General features: G+C 34.0%; 2 protein-coding genes across 3 annotated transcripts in view; one reads left to right on the top strand and one right to left on the bottom strand.

Moving 5' to 3' along the window:
- LOC126744778 (myosin-11) overlaps positions 1-17,243 on the top strand; it is a 133,653-nt gene that overhangs the window by 22,113 nt on the left and 94,297 nt on the right. The gene's annotated exons all lie outside the window — the stretch shown is intronic.
- On the bottom strand, positions 6,629-10,377 carry LOC126744779 (pseudouridylate synthase 1 homolog). Of its 2 annotated transcripts, XM_050452328.1 has the most exons (4): positions 10,147-10,377; positions 9,139-10,083; positions 6,922-7,094; positions 6,629-6,867 (listed from the first exon to the last, which is right to left on the bottom strand). In XM_050452328.1, the coding sequence occupies exons 2-4, from the start codon at positions 10,034-10,036 to the stop codon at positions 6,676-6,678; spliced, it is 1,263 nt and encodes a 420-aa protein (XP_050308285.1). In that variant the 5' UTR covers positions 10,037-10,083; positions 10,147-10,377; the 3' UTR covers positions 6,629-6,675. The 2 variants fall into 2 exon arrangements, with proteins under 2 accessions (XP_050308285.1, XP_050308284.1); XM_050452327.1 differs by having other exon boundaries at positions 9,139-10,377.

Genomic DNA, 17,243 nt, shown 5'->3' with positions numbered 1-17,243 from the left:
CTTAATGTTATTAATTACTTCGAGAACGAAAAAGAAAATAAAGGATTGCCTAAGAATGTACAAGAAGAAGTAGCTAAAGCGCTTGGAATTAGTTTAAGAATGGTGCAAAAGGTTGTATATGAAAACAAGAACAATCTTATTCCCAAGAAGGAAAAAAAGTGTAAAAGGAAGAAGCCGAAGACTGAAGATTTAAGTGAATGTGTAAAAATGAAGTGACAAATTTGACTAAAAAAAGAAACTAATTATAACTATCATTATCACTAACAGAGTCGGAAAACTCTTCGTCATTTTCCGAATCTTCTTCAAATGGAGCAATGATCAATGGTTCAACTTGGATATCGAGTACTTTTTCTCTCTTCCACCAGATTCTAATAATGTTTTCTGTGTGATCCACTGATTTCCGCCAATACTCCTTTGTGATGTGATTCAATGACTCATTCCAAACAGCTTCAACCTGGTCAGATCTCAGCACCCACATGCTTCTCATAATAAGCTTTATACTTATGGGCTTTTTCACGTCATGAAATGAAATAACCAACGTATGTTTTACATGTCGAATCTCGGATACGTAGTATTCCGCAGACATTTTTACGGCGTTAAAGGCATCACGTCAGTTAATAATTATGATCTAAGGTGTATACGCGGCTTTAATATGTCACATGACGGCGTTCAATGTATTGTCAAACTCTCAAGGAAATAACATTTTGGCAGCCACTGATTTTTCAATTTGATTCATATTACGTGGTGACCTTTGAACCCGCACGATAAGAGCGAACTATACCTATCCACAATTTTGGTGTACTTTTGGTATAACTACTTGTAATTTTGGTATAACTACGATCGTGTTTGAAGTATATTAACTTAAAAAACAGAAAAAAAGGCTTCTTATAGAGAAGAAAAACAAATACACAAAATACTATTAATATTGTTTAAGTCTATTTTAAACTGTCTTATATGTCTTTCTTATACCGGCTCGGCAAGCGGAGGTCTGTGGTGCTAAAATCATAATACCTTGAAACAACATGTCTCAGTCACATACAAAAAGAGAACGATAGCGTTTCTCCTACTTCGTTTTCTACTAACTAGAGTTCAACCCACATTGAATGTAGAGATCAGACTGGCGAGAATGTATGAAAAAATATGCAATACTTGTCTCCGTGACACCAATGATACCATCAAATGTGGAGATAGAGTTTAGATAGATAGATGTTTATACATTTCTAAAGTTCAAGTTTTTATTTTCAACTTATGACTTAAGGCTAATATTTTGAAATACAACCGTGATTAACATGCCGAATCAAAAACGAAAATGTTGTAAAAGCATCGCAAGGCATCAGGTACTCAGTGTACAACTCAGAGGACAAATACTTACCCAATAATAATTGCAATGATTGGGAAAATCTCAATATTGATTGTTTTTTTCCTCTTTTAGATTACGTCCATTGTGCCCTAATTCACCTCAGCCTAAACGCTTATTGTGCCCACCCCGATACACCTCTTTACTACCCAGCCTAGCACCTCGCTGCTCTGTACAGGTCTTTTGCTACTGTGGTACCTAGTGCTTTTGGGTCCAGTATGTCTCTCCCAAATATTTGTTGCCTTTTGCGGCACAAGGCCTTGCAATTGCAAATTACATGTTGGACTGTTTCTGGTTCCTTTTCGCATAATCAGCAATTAAGGTCACTATTATATACTCCAATTCTGTTCAGTATTTTTTAACGGCCATATTTTCCTTTCTGATACCTAATAAGTGTTCTGAGTTTGTTCCTCCGAAATGTAAGGAGGTCTCCCAGTGCAGGTTCCGGTACGAAGTAAGGCGCCGTATAGCCTTTTCTTGCAAGTTTATCGGCTTTTTCATTTCCTGGAATACCTATATGTCCCGGAACCCATATAAGCCTAACTGAGTTGCGGTCTCCTAATGTTTTCAGTTCTTTGAGGCATTCCCAAAGCAGCTTTGATGTAACCCTAGGGTTCGCAAAGGGCCTTAAGGCGGCTGGGTTATCTGTTAGTATTACGATCTGCTTATTAGTGTATGCTCTCCTAATATTTTTTCTAGCACATTCTAGTATCGCAAATATTTCTGTCCGAAAAACTGTGGTATTTCTTTCAAGCGGATGGGACGTTTTATGCTTAGGTTTTTCTCCAAATATTCCAGCTCCCGTTCCCTTGTCGGTCTTGGATCCATCTGTGTATCAACTAAGATCTCCGTCTGGTCTGCGGTTGCTGTCATATCTATTCTTTTCTTGTTGGTCTACTTTAAATGGTGTGCAGAAGCAATACATTGGAATCATGTAATCCGAAACCATTTCTGATTTGATTGCCTCACAGATTCTTGATATTGTTTGGGGTTTTGTCAAGTTAGCTTGACTGTTATTATTTTCTATTCGCTCCAGTCCCAGCTTTGCTTCTGTTTGAATCCCCAGGTGTAATGGTGGTAGGTTGGTGTAGATTTCATAGGCTTCTGTTATGCCTAGACATGCCAGCCTTTGTATTTTGTTTAACTTGCTAAACCTTACTACTACTTGCAGGGTTTTTGGCTACCACATTAGTGCAACATAAATTATAGGGTGCACTACTAGTCTGGTATAGATCCAGTGTGCCATTTTGGGTGTTGTGTGTGTGATGATCAATAAAATTGATTCCGATCGATTGGTTACTTTGTTGAGATGTTGGTTCCAGCTTAATTTGGAGTCCACGATAACCCGCAGATATTTTATCTCTCCCAACATAGGAATTTCTTTACCATGCAAGAATAGTGGCCCAAGGTCCTCAAGCTTTCGTCTTTTGATAAATGATACAATTGCGGATTTAAGGGAACTGATCTTAAGACCTTCCCTGTCTGTCCAGTTGTTCATAATCTTCAGAGTAGTTTGCATTCTGTATCATCTCTTACCGTTGTATTCAATTTTCCTTGGACTAGCATCACCAAGTCATCTGCATATCGTAAAGTTCTAAAGCATTTTTCCCTTAGTATTAATAGCTGCCCGTTCATCACCATGCACCACAGGATAGGCGACAGAACATCTCCCTGTGGACATCCCGCAGTTACAGAGGCTTCCAGAGTTTCATTCAGCAGTTCGCATCTTACTGTCTGCTTCTGAGCATGAAGTCTAATGACCTACAGCTCTCGCGTCTGCAGCGCCGTCTCTGTAGATTAGCCTGCGGTGTAGGCACATTAGTCTTGCAGTGAAGTATCCAATCAATGCTCTGTCCCTTAGGTGTCAGTCAAACAGTTTTTCTAGTGTCTTTAGAAGAAAAGACATAAGACTTCTTGGTTTGAAAGATTTGGCTTGAGGATAGTTTTTCTGGGCTTGGCTATAAAAGCAACCAGTACCGGCCGCCATCTCAAAGGGATATATCCATAAGCTAGACTGGCCTTTAATTTCTCAATCTGTTTATTTATTAATACATCTGGTCCTTCTTGCATCATTGCTGGAATGATTGCCATTGCGTAGGGAGCTAATCGTGCAGCCTTGCAAGAGTCCTTTTTTGCCTGCCTTAGCGGCTTATTGTAGTCAGTTAGAGATGTCCTATTGGTTTCCCATCTTCCACTGTATTTGTCTTTGTTAAATTCTTTTCTAACAGTCCTCCTCATCTTTTCAAGGTCTAAAATTGATGGTTACTATATCACACAATTGATAGTTTATTAATTTTTAAAATTTTAATTTTTTTTTTAAACGTATAAACAATAAAAATGGAAGAATTTAGAAGAAAGAAGTACTTTAACAAATATTATTTTTCAGCAAAAAAGATATAAAAAGCAATATTACAAATACAAATAGTTTATTGTTTTACATACGTAAGATGTAGTTTATACCCGCCAAATACAAAAAACTGGTTAATTCTAAAAGCAAAAAACTTACCACAATTATCAGCAATTTCTAAAATCCAACCTAAAACACTAACTTAAAACCAAAATATCCTTAAGCTATAATATAAGTCTGAAACATCTAAAATTACAAAATAAAACATTTAAAACAATATATACGGTAATGAAGTGCAACGCAAATAGTAAAATACTACTTATATTTTAAAATTGCAAAGTTGATACACATTCATGCAGGTTACGTAAGGCAGATACTCTACTATCCTTCCGCGAACACTTTAAACATGGGCATCCCACTTTAATATTTCATCCAATGTAGATGTTAATAGTGACTAATGTATTTCTTAGGGTAAATTTTAGCTTCTGCGTCTTTTCCTGGCTCAACAAAAGTCTGTTTAAAATAAACCAGTCCTCAACTTGTTGACTCTCCAGTCGAAAAGACTGTAGTGTCATCAGCAAAAAGTACCAATTTTCCCGATTGATTTCCAAGAGGCAGATCATTAATCATCCTCTTTCTGATAATCCTAACTAGATACAACACACATATGTACTGGAGCAGAAGACAAGGAGCAGATCCATCAAATAACTTGAAATATATCTTATGCTGTTTTTATGAAATCTATATTTCAGCTGAAGTAGTAGCTTATGAGACATACAATCAAAAGCCTTGCTAAGATCACAGAACAAGGCCAAAAGATAGAGTGGGTCCTTCCATGATGCTACACAAGAGCTCGAGCATAGCATGTATGGTGCTTCTGTTCTGCCTAAATCCAAATTGACAGTCTGAAAAGAGATTATTTGTTTCAGAGAGTGCACTATTTGGGGGGCTAATACTTTTTCAAAGATGTTGGAAATATTCGGGAACACAGAGATGGGCCTGTAGTTATTAGCAGAATATGTCCTTTTTAAAAAATTGGAGAAATTGGGGCTTTTTAAGGCTTGTGGGAAAAACTTGTTCATGTATGCACATTTTTTTAAATTTCGTTAATGGAATTATAATTTTAAGTTCATGATTGATTGATTGGTGTTTACAATGAAGCCATAAATATCACAGCTCTTTTTTCCTTTTAAGATTATTTACTATATCACTATCATATAACATAACATTAAAACTTCATTAAAATTATTACGGTTGATACCTGATCTAGAAAGATTAAAAAGTGGATCATGATCATTCACAGGGAGATCTCTTAAGTAGGTTCTCTGCAATACCTGTGAAAAAAAAATTAAACGTCTCACAGCTTATTGTACTTTTTAATTAATAATATTCCACATTAATCTTATCATTTGAAACTTTCTTTGCCTCTTTTATAACAATTTTATACTGTTTTTTTATTTAAGATCATTATAATACAGACAATAATTTGCCCTATTGTATTGCTTACAGACCGCAGTCACAAGCCTTAAGTTTCCCTCATTTGAAGGGGTCCAGTGGAAAAACGATGAGATTCCATTTTTGATTCCAAGTTGTGTAAAACGCAATTCAACGTTTCACAACTACTGGTGAAACAGTTTTTATTTGTATGTCTGAACTAGCAATTTTAATGACATTTAGTGTTCTTCCTGAACAATTTTCTTGATCAAAATTTTATTAGAAACCCATTTTGAACCCCGGCACGAATGAAACATTATATATTCCCAACATTTATATTTTATTTTGTGTGTTGTTTTAGTGACCCAGTCCAATTTTTTTTTAATTTTTAAGGGTTTAGTTGAATAAATGGTCAAAAAAGGATCCAAGATTTTCAAATTTTTCTTTAATTTCCAACGTTTCGGCCTATATTAGCCCTTCTTCAGGGCACTACAAAATTTAAAAAAAATAGTAAAAACATTTATAGACAAGTCAAAACGGTATGTTATACAGTGGTCAAAAAAATAATTATGAACAATTACAATACATTAAAAACAAATTAAATAAGTATATTAAAATTAAAAAACTTAAATGGGAACATTTAGATATACTTACAACAGAAACATCAAAGCTCTTCGTTTAATTGGGATAAGTAGAGCATAGTGGTTTCATGAATGTATTTGGTTTATTTGTTGTTGAGGAATATGTACCTGTTGGTGCGTAAGTAACAATAATGAATAATATTTTAGTTCTAGGCTTTAATTTTTAAGGTGTTTAGATAATGTAAACAAAACAAAGATTTTTTAAGTTTTCGTTATAAATATTTCAAGATAAGTAATACAGGGTGTCCCGAAAGTAATGGGACATAGAACAACAGTAGATTCCTTACATCAAAATAATGTGATTGTCAACTTGCCTTATCCTGACTTTAATAGTAACTGAAATACATTAGGTACCTTTGCGAGCATCCGTCAAGGTCAGGCAGTATTCGGATTGGATACCTTTGTGCATACCATCGTCTGGCTACCTATGCATATTCTTGATTTGTGAATTCAACGTCGAACAAAAAAAATATTTGTGACAAAAGTCTAAATGACAAGATAGAATTAACAGTTGCCTGCTCCAGCCCACTATTTTTTTCTTATATTTATTATTTTGGTATTTTGCCTATACTTAATAATCATAGATATTTTTACTAATAAATAAAAAATGGTGACAGATACGAGAATAATGCAAGATAACAGAATTCTAATGAAAGGATTAGATAGTTCAAATTTCACGCCTGAATTCACACAGAGTGCTCCAAAAAAAGTCCTGAAAGATGAAATTGTAGTTGATTCAATGAAATGTCCAATAACGTGTTATTAGTTAATGCTAATTAATACCTTGTATAATGTGGTAGTATTTACTTTAAATGGCAAAGTCTTAAAACATATATTAAAAACAAACAGTTCTAAAATACTAGCATTTATTCTAATGTTCTAAAAAGACATAATATTCATTCAGTAGCTTTTTCTTTGTCAATTTTTTCTTTTGAGATATTATTTTTTATGTCCTTAGTAATGTCCTGATTGGAAGTAACAACTTGATCATCCTCATCATCATCTGCTGCTCCTCCCTCATCATCACTTTCATCTTTTTCCTCATCATCATAAGAGTGTCTAGATAGTTTATTTTCCAACCAATTCAACTAAATAAAAAATTTATGTAAGAAAAAACCTTAATGTAATAATTTCAATATTACCATAGATGTTTCATTGATCTCTGTATTTATAATGATAGGTAAAATCATTTTTTCTTTGAATTCCTCAACATCCTTCTCAACATCTTCCCATGTCAATTTGTCATGCATTCCATCTGTTCCATACCTGTGGTTATATCTTACATAATGAACATAATCTAAAAGTAATCCTAGACCTAAAAATACATTTGGGCTTATCATTTCAACCACAGTTAAAATCTACATTGGGTATCAAAGGTGTCATTAACGGTCAAACTAAAGGATGTGATCGAGAAGGTATTTTTTGATAAAAAAGTTCATATGGCCTTCAAGTAATTTTTATTTTTGTGATTTTCACAAAAAAACATTGTTTTTGTTAGAAGAAAAAATGGATGTTTTTAGTGTTTTTTTTCGGTGGACGTAAATAGTGGGATTTTTAATCTTTCATTTAAAGTATGATTGTATAAATTTAATTTCAGTTTAAAAATTGGCAATAATTTAATACAAAAGTGGTAAATTTTCTGCGGCCAAAAGGAAACTTTTACTGTGTCTCTTTAAGAGAGGTAGGTACTGGTAGGTACTAAATAAATAAAACTTCATGAATTTTTAAAAAGTTTACTTTGTAATTGGATTTACTATTTTTCTGTAAATAATTTTATTACATAAATTCAATTGAATGAAAATGAAACTCGAGCTGTATTATATTTAAAATTAATTTTAAACCATGGCTTCAAAACACTTCCTAATAAAGGCTAAATAATATAATGAACTTAGTGTACAGGGTCTTTCGTAATATATTGACTCTCCCTAACTAAACTAAAAAAAAAAAATGTATACAAAACTTTTGGGGTTTGACTTTTAATTTTTGAATCTGGTGTCAATTTTTTTTTCTTTTAGAAATGTGAAATTTTGACGAATGGCTAGTATTTTCTTATGGAACACCCTGTACATGACTTCATAGATAAAAAGAGAGGAATTTTCTGATTTCAAATATATATGGTTTAACTACTTTTGATTAAACCGTTTTAGAAATATAGGCTTGCAAACTTTAAAAAAATAACATATTAAAGATCTTGGTAGGTTTGTTCATTTTTAGTTTTTCCTGTTTTGTAAGATAAATGAATTAAGTAGAAACAATAAAACCTTAAGATCTATTATTTATTAAGCAATATTTACTTTTTTTTTGGCAACAATTGTCTATGATTTTGGTAAATATCATTTATAATAGAATTATTTGTTTCCTATTATACGTCAAACAATAATGCAACGCCTATTAAGATCTTCAATATTTAATTTTTTTAAAGTTTGGAGGCCAATATTTCTAAATCAGTTCAATAAAAAGTAGTTAAATCATAGATATTTGAAATCTAACTATAAAGTGATATAGAGGGGTTCCATAAAAAAAAACTGACCATGTCAAAATTTGAAATTTCTAAAAGAGAAAAAAATTTCTTAACATCAGATTCAAAAATTTCAAGTAAAATCGAGTTTTGTATAAAAGTTTTTTGTTTATTTTTCACAAAACATAACAGTGTATATTAATAAAATAACCTAAGTTATAAAAATAACTAGTTTGGTTTTTACTTCTTTTAACGTTATCAATGTCTGATTTTGCATAATATCTTCAAGTATTCATTTCTTAGGACAACTTATTTATTCCCCAATTTTATTAAGAAAGCAGGCTAAATTTTATTAAAAGTTTAAACTCTTCCACTGATAATGAAAAAGTATAAGATAAAAACTAGCTAGGTTAGTCCACAATATTTACTAATAAAAACTTATTGCCACAAGATATGTTCTTATAAATTTGTTAAAGAGCTGTTCTCTTGGGTTTTTAGGTGAAACTTGCTGATTGACCAAATCAAATCAAAACAGAAAATATTTATTTCCCAAAAAGTACAAATCAATTAACATCTTATAGTACAGTTCTGGACCACAATGAACCAAAGTCTGTGTATGCACCCTGAATTAAGAATTCTGGCCTAGAAATTATTGTATTCATTTATTTTTTAGAGAATGTTAGTTTTAGTGACATATTGAAGAACATGTTTATTCCAAATTAATTAATAGTTGGATAGCAATAAAAATTAAATAACCAATTGAATACGTCTATCAACAATTTGCTTTTCCAGAAAATAAATTAAGAATGACATAAAATGAATTTAAAGTATTTGGTAAATGGGAGGTTTTGTATTTAATAATATAAGTATAATAATGTCATAAGTACAATTATTTATTTACCTGGGGCTCTTGGCACATTCACTTTTTCATCAGAGCTAAGAGCTTTTTCAATTGTTTCTGGACCAGTAAGACCCCTCATTACTGCTAATACTAATCCAATCATTTTCCTAATTTGATGCATCATAAAACTTTGTCCATAAATTTTAAGAACACAAAATTCAACATCATCTTTAACAAATGGAGTTTCACATTCAAAAGACTTTATAAATCTTTTGGCACTAGGGTCATTTGGTTTTTTTTTAACAGTAAAATTGTGAAAATTTTTTGTTCCCACATACATCTGTAATATTTCATTGACTTTTTTATGTATCTCCTCGGGTAGTCTAAAGCCCTTTTGTTGTAAATCATTATTGTTCACAAAGGACACTGTTGGAAGGATATAAACATATGTTCTACCATCACACTGAGATTTTGAATTAAAGCCTTTTGTGACCCTTTTGAAACCAAATATTCTAATTTCATCACATAGTAGTTCATTAACTTTAGCCAAATTAAAATTCTCACCTAGTTTTAATGAAACAACTTGTCGAGCAGCACTTACACCTTTATCTGTCCTTGCTGCTCTCTGAAATTGCATATTTTGTACCATAGTATAGCAATCTTCATTAATAAATCCAGCATCAAAAAGTGCCTTAAATAAGTCCTCTTCTATAGTTTTTGTATTTGGGTTTCTCTGCATGCCATAGTAGTGGGCACCTGAATAACCCATCAAAAGTGCAAATTTTCTTCTTTTGATTTTGTCAGCTGAGACTGGAGCAGTTGTCATCTCATCAATTTTAACAAGTTTGGGCAGAGTTGGGTCAAGTCCAGCCCCTTTATCTGACCTTCGATCCTCCCATTGCCTTTTTTTAGTTCTACCATCATATTTAGGTTTACGGGTCACTTTTACTTCACTCATTGTATTGTGTACTATTAAGGTTGTAGCCCTGATAGGTGGTATAAGATCTAAAAATATTCTAGAAGTTCGTTTTACTAAGTTTTGAATAAAAAACTTCATCTGTACAAGACCTTTATTTACACTAACATTGCCCAGCTGTTTGCAAAAACTTTATTTAGCAAATTATTCCGTCCCTATGGTTTTAATACGACAATATAACATTTTCATGTATTATTATTAAAGAAAGTAATGTTTTACTCAATAAACAAATTCAAATGAATTCTCTAAATGTTTTAAAGTTAAAAACGTTCCTCGGTTGAGGTTATGTGGTGGCGAGCCGGACTCGCTAACCCTACTTACTTTCTTGTCATCCGCCATTTTTCCAAATGCTGGGGAGTGGCTCCAGTTCAACTAAAAGTTGGATACGGAAATCTTATGAACGCGGTCACATGTTTTTGTGAACATAATTGGCCGATTATTTTGTTATGGACCATTTTTTTTAAATCCAAAAAAACGAGCATTATTTTACGTTCTAATGGCATTTTTATTTAAATGTGGGTAATTATTTACAAAACGGTTTTCAGCTTTTTTACCAATAAACGAGGTATTTCTTGTTTAGGCACTTTGTGTTGATTATAAAGTTGATAGATGAGCTGACGGAAACACGAATTTGCCTTTTTGTAAATGAAATCCTATTTTTTTTTTAATGCAAAAAACAAACTTATACGACATTTAAAGCAGATGGCACTGTTGGGTGGCTTAAAATAACATTTTTGGGCACTAATTCACTAAATTACGACATATTTTCACGGTTTTTCCTAAAATGTTAGGTACTACTTTTACAAATATTCTAAAAAAATGTAGAAAAATACCAATAGTGTCAATAAAATCGGCAAAATTTGAAAAACGTTCGTTCTGTTTCTATCTATCTCTTTTCTTATAAAGATCTAATTACGTATGTCCTAGATTACATGGCTAAATAATTCTATTCACCGCCGAAAACTGGTGGATTTTTTACTGAACCATGGAGTGTTGAGAGGATCTACCAACTGTAACACCTGAACAAACGTTCGGGGCAACGTAATGGGGTGTATTGGGTTGGTTTGGAACGTCGAGCACATCGGAGGGCTTAGGCCCCCCAAGTTCGACAATGTAATTATCAATGGCAACATCAAATCATCATCAAATAATCTAGATTAGACCTCTATCTTAGCATATGTTAAATAAATAAATCGGAGATACTTAAAGTCGATAAGACTCTCCAGGTCTCTATTCAGTTCAAAAAAATATATATAAAAGTTAAACGAAAATTTGTAAAATATTATATGATATTGTTCAATGCGTCCAATAATCCGATTGTGCCAAAAGTGGGATTTAACTAAAAGCCCTTGTAAGTATATTTCAACCCTTTTTTCCATATAAAAATAATTATTCTCAATTTTTTTCCTTATTTGTATGTCAATATGGCAACATCGCCTTAAGGCAGTGAATAAGCAGAAAACACGTTTAATTTGTTGTGGAGTTTTTGCATTGTATGTATTTGAAAAAAGTGCAGAAGATTTTGTTTTTTTAGGGTTTCTTGATCTTTATTTTGTTCAAAAACACCCTGTAGCTGCTTTTTATATTTAGGTATGTAGTACAGTTGCTGTTACACACTATTTTATATTTAATTTAACCCACCCACGGGCACCCAGCACGCCTATTCACTCCCGGGTCCCGGAAGCATCTAAACATTCGGTATATGTATTTGGCATCTAGGGCTTTACCATTGATTCTTTGCTGCACGCGGTCATGATTCAACCAATAGACAGCGAGGTGCCAAACACGTATATGGAATGTGATTCAGTGCAAAATTCATAAGCGGAATGTTACATAATATTATGCGGGCGCGGACGTAAGCAAATCAGTTACAAGGAGACTGATTTTAAAATATTTATTAATGCATTATTAAAGAAAACTAAAACAATAATATTAGGAAGTAAACAACATTTATTCAAATTAATATTAAAAAAAAAATAAATCTTTTAAACCAGAATAATTAATAATTATGCGAAATTCATGTCCTTCGCCATGTTTAGTTGCATTTCTTTGATTTTCTGCGATGTTGGCAGAAAGATTGTGGCGCCTTTTTAATCTTTTTTTAGAAGGTTCATCCTTAGGTGGTCGCCCAAATGGAAAACTTTTTGACCCTCTATAGTAACTCCTAACTTTCTTCGGCTGATTGAAGTTGGTTGTACTCTTATACTGGCCTTGTGTCCAAATCGTCTTGCCGAGGAGCTTCCTGCAGTCTTTAAAAAACTTTCCCAAGCCGTTTTGGTTTTAATATGGGTTAATCTCTCATTCAATATTTTTAACGTTGATGAATCAGTTTCAAATGTAACATTTTTATCTTGTATTAATAAAATCTGCAAATGAGATTTGTTGTTATTTAGCTATTTCATTGTTATTTATAGAAATATCTTCTCTAACATTATTTTCATCCATGTTATTAAAGTTGTTATTAGTATACTTTTCTGTAATACATACACTGGATCCTATAAGCCCGCTATAAAATGAGAAAGGTTGAACTTTTTCGCCAAAAGCTAATTTAGCTATTTCGTATCGATCTTCAGGATTAGTAGCTGGAACGTTGCTGACAGATATATTAAAAATGTGTGGAATCGCAGCTTGGTGCTTGCAAAATGCACCCAATCTCCCAATTTCACAGCTGCAAAATCCAGTGGCTATGTCGACTTCGTAAAGCACATAACAATTTCGCTCACTAGGGACTTTGTATACATTTTCTGATAATTTTATTATATCTTCCCTTTTTAAATATTTCATTTTTTCTAATTGCCTTTTAAAGAGTAATCTTGGAGCTGCATATCTACTGTTTACAAAATTTTGAAGTTGTCTTCTATAATATTCCTCTAAGGTAGTACAGCTGACGTCTAAGTAGAACTATGTCCTTAAAAGGCCTTAATGTTATTTCACTAGTTATATATTTTTTCCATTGCGGAAATCGTTGGTTTTCAAGCATAATCTTAAATGATTCTGTGGCTTTCTCAATAGTCGATGCTAATAATATAGTTTGGAATGTCTTAAATAAAAATTGTCGTTCGTCTTGGAGTATTCCATTCTTTTTTTCACAGAGCCAGCGCCAAATAGATTGGCATATATGAAAACGGCATAAAAGTGTTTGTGATACTGGCCAAACATTTTTTAATGCTTTTCTTTCCGTGTCACTGTCATCTGTAATAAATATTTTAGGATAACCCATTCCATCGAAAGCATTTGGTATCGACCCTTTAAGTATAGTCTGGCAACTGGATCTGAAACAGCGGCAGGAATGTGGGCCAAAATATTCGACGTTGCCACGTTTAACCTCAAAACGAAATTGTGCGGGACTTACTTTCTAATAATATGCAATATAAGATTTTTTACAATAACAAGATATAGAGGGTAAAATGTTAAGAATTATAATCTAAATAGTTATTCCATTTTGGCTTTAATACGCAATTGTTTTACCATTAAATATGATACAATTAAATGTTTGTCCAAAAAATGGATCATGTTTAGTAAATCTGGCAACATTACGTTACATCTCTACATTCCTACGTCTACTCCTCTACTTCTTGTATAATAGGGGTCAGCCATTATGAACCTGAACGCTTGTGATTGGTTTCCCTCGCCGCACGTGTTTTTGTTATGAATTATTTCTACAGTTCATTGGACAGGGTCTTTGTCACCTGTTTACAATGCTTGCTGCCGTTTCAAAACATTGATTACTATTGAAGGGACAGTGGCGTAGGTTTTATCGTTGATTTTTGGATTCCGTTTATTTTATATGTTATTTATTATTTTGTTTTATTTGTGGCTATTAATTAAAAAAACTAATATTAGTGTTGTGTATACCTAAGTAGGTAGTGTAATTTTCTTAGGTTTGGAGTTTCACTGTTTTATTACTTACATGAAATACCTAATATTTAATTTTTTAGTTTGTTTTGTCTACATATATACGAAAAATAGCATTTATTGTAATGAATAAATTCACTGAGGGTAAGGTCCTTCATAGTCAAACGAGGGAAGTGATAGCAAACGTACAGGTAAGTTATAATAATTTATTTAAAAAAAGTGAAATACATTGTGCCTCTTAAAAAAACAGTAGTTTATATTATATTTTATTGCTTTTTGTATACCAACTATGCATTCAAAATGTTGTTATTAGGATTTGCGATGAAGAAGCTGCAAATAATTCGATGAAATTGCCTCTTAAGCGTAAGCTTGATTGCGTTTCCCTTTATACCGGAGTCTCCGTATCATCTGTGAGAAAAATTCACAAGGAAGATGAAGAAAGGCAACAAAATAACCCTGATGAAATGTTAGTCAGTCCAGGGAAAAAACGGCCACGGAAAACTGTCGTCGAAAAAGATGACAGTTTTCATTTTCAAATAGTTAGACATTGTATCACCAGATTTTACCTGTAATATAAAGTGGTTCCGACAACTAGAAAGTTGTTACAACTAGAAAGAAGAAAATTAAAAGAAGAGGCAAATTTTTCTTATTCCAGGGAAACGCTTCGTCTTTTATTAAAGTCAAATGGCTTTTTTTGGCGTAAGTGTCAAAATAAGAGGAAAATCTTAATGGAGAGGCCCAATATTCTTTCCTGGAGATACAAATATCTTCGCGAAATACGAAAATATCGTGAAGAAGGCCGAAACATTATTTACTTGGACGAAACTTGGGTGGATAACGAGTTGACATTCAAGAAATGTTGGCAGAGCGATACGGTTACTGGTGTTTTAAAAAATATTAGTTCAACGGGTAAGCATACAATACAAAACAGTGTGTATAAGTTACATCATGGAAGAAATCGAGCCCCTTGTCATCACAATAGGAAATGAGGACAGTGACAATAATGGCAGTAGTAGTGAAGACGAGGCTGAAGGTAAAGAAAACGAGCTCGCTTATTTCACCAGTGAAAATAAAAACATGTTTAAGTGAAGTGTGTGAGACTTCTTCTTCTTCATGGCATTGCAACCGGGCGTACCCTGGCATGGGTGTTGCCCTTTTCGTGGCTTGCTGTCACATGTCAGCTAATGGACTTTAGGCAGGCATCTTTTTGTTTATGGCTCTGCTTCCTGAGCAAAGGGGGATAGGGGGAGAGACAGGAATGACAATGGAGAGGGCGGGAGAGGTGTGTGTGTGGAAGGATTGGGGTGCGAAGGCCGGGTTACTGCCTTCGCAGCTGTTTAAGGGCAAGAGAGCAATACTTTTTATTTTATTTTGTTTTATTTTAAAAATTTTATTTTATATTATTTTATTTTATTTTTATTTTATATTATTTTATATTAATTTATGATCTATTATATTTATTTAGTTAACAATACTATTTATTAACGGCTTTTATTAGAATAAGCAAAAAGATTCATGCGTCTGTGGTGTTTACGTTGAGAGAGCTCAATTCATATCCGCGGCAAACTGTGCATTTGTTTTATGCGGTGCGATGGCTGTTCGGACCGTTAAGCGCGGTAGGTAAATTAGCGCGTCGATTGTATCCGGGACTGAGGTGCTGATGGTGAGGGGCGGAGTTTAGGATGGAAGATGGATGGGAGGAGCTTGTAGTGGGCATTGGTATTGAAAAAGATTCTCAAAAGATGCTTTGTCTGGTCTGGGTTTTATTAGGAAGTTCGTTATAGAACTATCACTGTTGATTGTGAGTTTGTCTTTGAATTTCGTATGGGTCTTTATTAGGTGTTGTTTTATCGTGTCTAAGTTTAGGTCTACGTGTAGGTCGGCGGTTCTAATGAACCATGGGGCGTCAGTAATTATTCTTAATATTTTGTTTTGAAAAACTTGAAGCTTTGTAGGTGGGTCTTGGGGCAGTTTATGAACAATGGGGCGGCGTAAAGGAGTTTAGGTCTTATAATTTGGGTATAAAGGAGTAATTTATTTTTAAGGGAGAAGGGGCTTTTTTTGTTTAATAGGGGATAAAGTTCATTAAAGGAACTGTTAACGATGGAGAGGGTTTTTGTTATATGGGGTTTTAGGGATATTTTGTGGTCGAGGTAGAAGCCCAAATATTTGATTTGATTTTTATATGGGACCGGGGAGTTATGGATTTTTATAGGAGGGATTGAGCGGTCTCGCCTCCGGGAGACCAAAATCGCTTCAGTTTTATCTGCGTTGACTTTGATCCTCCATCGGCAAGACCACTCAGCGATAAGATTCATATGGGATTGGATATAGGAGTGGATTGTTTTAAGATTTTTTGAGGATGCATAGATCAAGGTGTCATCGGCGTATAGGGCTAATTGTGTTTGGGGAGTTTTTGGTAAATCGGCTTGGTAAATGTTATATAGGATAGGGGACAGTGGTGAACCTTGAGGAACCCCTGCATTAATATTGCGGGTGGGGGAGTGAATATTGTTTATTTTAACCTGAAAGGACCGATTTTTTAGGAAGGAGAGGATAATTTTGGTGATGTTTAAAGGGAATTTAAAGGAGTGCATTTTGTGGATTAGGCCCTCATGCCAGACACGGTCGAACGCTTTTTCAACGTCCAGCGCTAGCATGAGGGTGGAATGGGTCCGATTTAGGGAGTCAATGAGGCTTTGCTGGACTCTGCACAGTTGGTGAACCGTGGAGAGCCCTTTTACAAAGCCACATTGCTCTACCGGGATAATTGGATGGGAAGTTAAAAAGGATTCAATATGGGATAGGATTATTTTTTCAAGGATTTTGCCCATTGTGGGCAGAAGGCTTATGGGGCGCCAGTTTTGAGGAAAAGTTAGGTTTTTGCCGGGTTTGGGAATAACAATTACCGATGCCGATTTCCAGGGAGATGGGAAATAACAGTGTTTTAGGGAGTTGTTATAAATATTTAGGAGGGAGAGAAGGATGTTATCGGGAAGGTTTTTAATCATTTTATTGGAAATGGAGTCGATGCCGGGGGATTTTTTAGGTTTTAGGTTGTGAATGATGTTTTTTAGGTCTTCTAAGGTAGCTGGGTTTATGGGGCAGTTGGGATCTATTGGTGTACGGGAAATTTGACGGTGTGTTTTCTCTATGGTCAGTTCATGATCATAAAGGGATGGGGGGATGGGGTTTAGCTGGAATTGTGACTCGAGGGAGTCTGCAAAGGCTAGTGCCTTTTCTTCCGTCGTGTACACAATTCCATGATGGGGACTGTGAATGGGGGGGATGAGGGTTTTTGTTTTACCCCGGAGGGACTTTGTGAGGCGCCAGT

The sequence above is a fragment of the Anthonomus grandis genome, chromosome 14 (assembly GCF_022605725.1).
Source record: "Anthonomus grandis grandis chromosome 14, icAntGran1.3, whole genome shotgun sequence".
NCBI lineage: Eukaryota > Metazoa > Arthropoda > Insecta > Coleoptera > Curculionidae > Anthonomus > Anthonomus grandis.
The sequence above is the reverse complement of the archived record's forward strand: the minus strand, read 5'-3'. Positions and strand labels throughout refer to the sequence as shown.